Raw genomic sequence first — 5,461 nt, forward strand, 5'->3', positions numbered from 1 at the left:
TCTTTCATTTGAGAGTGATGGAAACACAAAACCATTGAGCAAATAGGTTTGTATTCACCAAGGCATTCAGATGTTTAAACCTACACAAACAAAACTGGAATGCTTTGTTGGGAGTCTCCAACAATAGCTTCTGCTGATGGATGGAAGGATGGAAGAGCTTGATTCCAGTGGCCTCATGTGCAAGTCTAACCTTCCAGCTCCTGAAGCTCCTCTTGGTTTGCGTTTTCACAGTCACTAGGCAGAAGTGACTTTCAGTATTCATGTAAGGGCTGATCTTGTTTGCACACACCATGAGATCAACCAGTGGTGCTCCTAAAGCCTTGATACTCAAAGACCAGTAACCTAAAGAATCCACAAATAGGTTCTAACTGTTTTTAAAGGCATGAGTTCAGCGTTTGGACAGACCTGGGCCTGTATGTTGCTGTAAGCAACTGGTAGAACTTGAAATTTGAAGGAAAGCCAGAATTGAGGCAGAAACCTGGGATCATCTGCCTGTAAGGAGACTTCATTTTTAAACTGTGGGTAACAAACACTTAAAACTTTTTGTTTGAATGTGTGGATTAAATAAGTGTTGAAAGGGCTGCTGGTATGCTCCCAGGTTTTTCAGTGCATTCCAGTTTGCCCTGTTCAAGTTGATGAATATCTTATCAACACTTAATGAGGGAGCAATTTCATGTTCATCTCTAATTCATTAGTTGTGTCATTATCCTCCTTTGACAGTACTATGTCCGCTCTACATGCCATTCAATTTTTATATCCATTACCCTCTTAAAACCTTTCCTGAACTTAATGTTACTGGAAACTACCTGTATCTGTAACCTGTTCTCTCTGGAGCCTTTGGGACTTCCTTGGAGAGATCTAGAACCAAACGGGAATTAGAGAGGTACAGAGGTCTCATTTTTTCAGTCTGTTAGAACTGCTTTGGAAGTATTTGGAGGCAAATAGTCATTGCTATTTATAACAGTATTTCTGTTACGAAGGCTGAACTAGTATTATGTTGGAATGGAAGCTGAGCATAACATGGGATTAGAGATTTATTTTATCCCCAAACACTAGAGTTAGCTAAATCCCTCTCAGTGCAGAGAAGAGTTAATTTCCTTGGCTGGTTAATAGCTTACTTTATCTTAACACATAAAAAGTGGTTGTCAAACATCCTGCTTTATCTGGGCAGAACCTTAAAGTATGTGTTGCTGTATAAAATACAATCTTTTGTCAACTGCTGTGTTCATTTGTTTGATAGTGTTGCTGTGGAGCACTACATAGTAGGAAACAGTTTGGTTAAATGCTACAAAATGTAGGGTAGTTGGGTGGATTTTGGACAGTTTCGTGTGTTGGCTATTAATCATTCAATGGGTTTGTTTTTCAAACCATATATATGATGCTTGCTGTATTGATTGATAAATTTGAGTGATGAAGTACTGCTTGGCTAGCTGGAAAAACAATGGAGCACTGACCAGAACTGGAGGTCTGAAGCTCCCAAGCTGACATCCTAGAATTGGTGGACTTCCTCAGCCTTGGGTCACTGTGATATTTTAAGTCCTTAGAATTGCAGAATTTTCATAGAATCACAGAATGGTTTGTGTTGGAAGGGACCATAAAGTTCATCCGGTTCCAACCCCCTTGCCACAGGAAGGGACACCTTCCACTAGACCACATTGCTCCAAGCCCCATCCAACCTGGCCTTGAACACTGCCAGGGATGGGGCAGCCACAGCTTCTCTGGGCACCCTGTGCTTGACCCTCACAGGGAAGAACTTCTTCCTCAACTCTAACCTAAATCTCCCCTCTGCCAAGTTAAAGCCATTCCTCCTTGTCCTGTCGCTACAGGCCCTTGTCAAAAGCCCCTCTCCAGCTTTCTGGTTGGCCCCTTCAGGCTCCAAAAGCAGCTTTAAGTTGTCCCTGGAGCCTTCTCTTCTCCAGGCTGAATAAGCCCAACTCTCTCAGCCTGTCTCCATAGCAGAGGTGCTCCAGCCCTCAGAGCATCTTTGTGGCCTCCTCTGGACTTGCTCCAGCAGCTCCGCATCCTTCTTATGTTGGGCTCCTGAGCAGGGGGGGGCCTCATAAGAGGGGAGGGGGAGAATCACCTCCCTCAACCTGATGGTCATGCTGCTGGTGATCACCTCCTTTTGATTTTGCACCTTTACACTCCAGTTCATGTTTATGAAGCATTTGGTAAACTTAGGGGCTCTCTGAGGAGCTGCATTTGGTTTTAGTTTTCCTTTCTGGCCCCATGTGCAGTATATGTCCATCTAGCAAGTGCTGTCCTGCTTCCTGCCCCTGCATGGCACAGGCCTGTGGGGAAGGGATTTCTCCTCTAAAATTGCATAGCCTTTCCCAGAGAGGCTCTGGTGTCCTGATTTTACGTGAAGAGATTTTAGTAATTTAACATTTCAACGTTAAAATGAAGTACTGTGTGCAGTATATTGAGCTAAAAGGAGTTTAAAGCAGACTTCCTATGCAGGCTTCTTACATAATAGTGTGTTTCATAAATTCTTTTTAATCTGGCTCGGTATAAAATGACCTTGTAGATTTAGGAGGGAAGTTTGTGATTACAGCTGCTGCCTTTTAGAATGTCTAAATATAAACAGATTTTTGGAAAACATGAGAAATTATCAGTGGTGTTTCTCTGATTGGAGTTGGAAGTCAGAACTCTGGCATCTAATTATTGTCTGAGCACTTCGAGATGGTGGCTTGCGGTGCTACTGCTCCTCTGTACTCTGTGGTAGTAATTCTCATAGGCAGTTTGGGGAAGAGAAGGTTGAAACAAGACGTGAGTCTCAAGTTTCCTCTGCTGGGAAGGAGCAGTTGGTAGACGTCCTCATCCTGGCTCATCTTGTGTGACATCTACCTCCAAGCCCACCTCTTCTGGTGAAGAGTGACCAGTTTGTACACATTGCACAGATGAGGTTTCACCAAGGTCTTGCACAATGGCATTAGTATTTCCCTCACTTGGATGGAAATGTCTCACAAGGTGTCTGCATGATTTGCTTATCGTAGGGTTGTCTTTCCATCGGATCATGGTTGCTCCCCGAAAGTCTTAGCCTTCGGTCTGTCTTCCTTGTCATCTGAAGACAGCTGCTGGTTCACAGAAGAAATTCTTAGGTAGCAGGCAGGTAGTGCTGCATTTTGTACTGCTGACATCCCTTGTTTTTATTCTTTCTTCGAGATTATCTGTTTCTTGTTTTAATCATCCTTTGTACAGAGCCTCTCGCTTGTATAAGCAGTAGACTTCAACTAGGACAATTGATTACACTAGGGTTAATAATGAAAATATTAAATACTGGTTTCAGTACCGATCTTGGCTCATAATCTGTCTTCATTTTGATAGTTGTTTCTTCCCTAAGTCTTCTCAGGACTGCTTTCCGTCACCTAGTCAGTCTTTGCAAATCCCATCATTATCTAACTTCCCTGTGATTCCACTTCAGCTTTGCCACAAATGAACACATGAATTACTTTGTATTAGTTAGTATTAAAAGTAAAAACCTTACTCTTCCTCTGTCAAGATGGTCTTTGCTTATTCTGAGTTCCGGGAGTCTTGGTTCTGCACTTCTGTTGAGGCCTGACATGGCTTGTACCGTGTTGGAGCTGGGATGGACCTTGATGAGGACACTTGTGCTGATAACTCACCTTTTGTTACTGGTTGAAAGCTTCGTGTTGCTTAAACCCTTCTATTTGCATTACTGAAGCTTGAGGTGCATAAACCATAGACTTGTGTTGAGCTAAAGAGACAGTTTAAGGCTTCTGCTGATTGTTTCCGTGGTGTAAAAAGCAAGATGACTGGTTTTGGTAGACTGGAATCTTGCACATGTGTTGGTATAGGCTCTCGCACCAACTGCTTTGAGTTAGGCAGCAAGCATTAGGATTTCTGTGGTTAATGTTATTCTTGGAGATAGTTGCTTGAATGGGTTTAATGGAAAGGAGAATTGTGGGGAAAAGAGGTGGGTTTTGTTTGAGAGGTTTCTAAAATGGTGGTATCACAAGGTCTAAAGAGTAAAAAAATAAATAAAAATTCACCATGATATTTCACAGCATTTTTCAGCATATGCAAAATATTGTGGTTTAATCATTTTAGGGAAAAGAATAGTTTTTTTTTAAAGAAGAAAGCATGATGTTTTGTTTAGGATGTTTAAATTTACACCTGAACTCCCAAATCTCTTTTTGGAACTTGTCCAGAAAAATTACAAAAACCAGGAGGAAACTTTAAAAGGTTTTACAAGCCAGATCATCTTACCAGTGTTACCTGAGGGTATCCGTTGACCGATGTAGACCCTTTAAGGCCCTGGTTACTCCTGCATTCTGCTTACTGGGGTGTCCTTGGTTTACTTGACAATTCAGAAAGAGAAATAAAAAACTGCAGCAATTCTAAGTTGATGTGGAATTGCTCTTTTTTTGTAAATAAACACTAATTATTTATATGTTTGTTTATTTCAGGGATAGACTTCAAGATTAAAACTGTTGAATTACAAGGAAAGAAGATCAAGCTACAGATATGGTGAGTAATACAACCGGGAAACTGCCGGGCAATGTCCTGCTGGACAGCTTCTTTCAGCATCAGGTTTTTGTGAGAAGTGTTTACTCTTCCTGAGATCACATTGAGGTATCTAATTTTGTAACAGTGTATTGAATTTTCAGTAGTGGTAAAGCTCCATGTGCATTCCCCTGAACTGTTTTTAAGAAATGAGGAAGAGATCCATGTGTTGCATTTATAACCATGGTTTCCAACTGCTCCCTTGGACAGGCTCTTGGCAGATCTCCTGCTTGGGAGGACAGGATCCTCACAGTCTGTGATTTAGTGGGAAGTGGTTTAAAACTGGAACGTTTAAATTAGGAGTTGCTGTGAATCTATGACTATAAATCTATGACTAGTAGCCTTGCTTTGTGTCAACAAGAAAGCATAATCCACGTCTGCACTTATTTAACCATCGAATGGTTTGGGTTGGAAGTAACTTTAAAGCTCATCCAGTTTCAACCCCTTGCCACAGGCACGAACAACTTTCACTAGACCAGGTTGCTCCAAGCCTCGTCCAACCTGGCCTTGAACACTGCCAGGGATGGGGCAGCCACAGCTTCTCTTGGCAACCCATGCCAGGGGCTCACGACCCTCACAGGGAAGAACTTCTTCCTAAGATCTCATCTAAATCTCCCCTCTGTCAGTTTAAAGCCATTCCCCATTGTCCTGTCCTACAGGCCCTGGTCAAAAGCCCGTTTCCAGCTTTCTTGTTGGCCCCTTTAGGCACTGGAAGCTGCTCTAAGGTTTCCACAGAGCTCTCTCTTTTTCAGGCTGACAAAGCCCAGTTCTCAGCTGATGATGCAGCCCAGGACATGGTTGGCTTTCTGGGCTGCAAGTGCACACTCCCAAGTCAAACAACCTCCAAGTCCTTCTCCTCAGGGCTCCATTATGTTTTTCCATTTTAAACTGTGGAGTTTTTCACCTGGTTTAAAATAAGGCTGCTCTTCTGTAG

At 42.4% G+C, this 5,461-nt stretch overlaps 1 protein-coding gene across 1 annotated transcript in view; it reads left to right on the plus strand.

The window, feature by feature from the left end:
• Positions 1-4,426: 4,426 nt before the first annotated feature.
• The window catches only part of RAB10 (RAB10, member RAS oncogene family), a gene marked incomplete at its 5' end in the record, with an annotated part of 19,367 nt that continues 18,332 nt past the window's right edge, over positions 4,427-5,461 (plus strand). The window contains one exon of the mRNA XM_010011069.1: positions 4,427-4,491. Coding sequence (XP_010009371.1) covers positions 4,427-4,491 — 65 coding nt within the window. The remainder of the gene's footprint in view (positions 4,492-5,461) is intronic.

Source organism: Nestor notabilis, unplaced genomic scaffold (assembly GCF_000696875.1).
Source record: "Nestor notabilis isolate BGI_N333 unplaced genomic scaffold, ASM69687v1 scaffold1083, whole genome shotgun sequence".
Lineage (NCBI taxonomy): Eukaryota > Metazoa > Chordata > Aves > Psittaciformes > Psittacidae > Nestor > Nestor notabilis.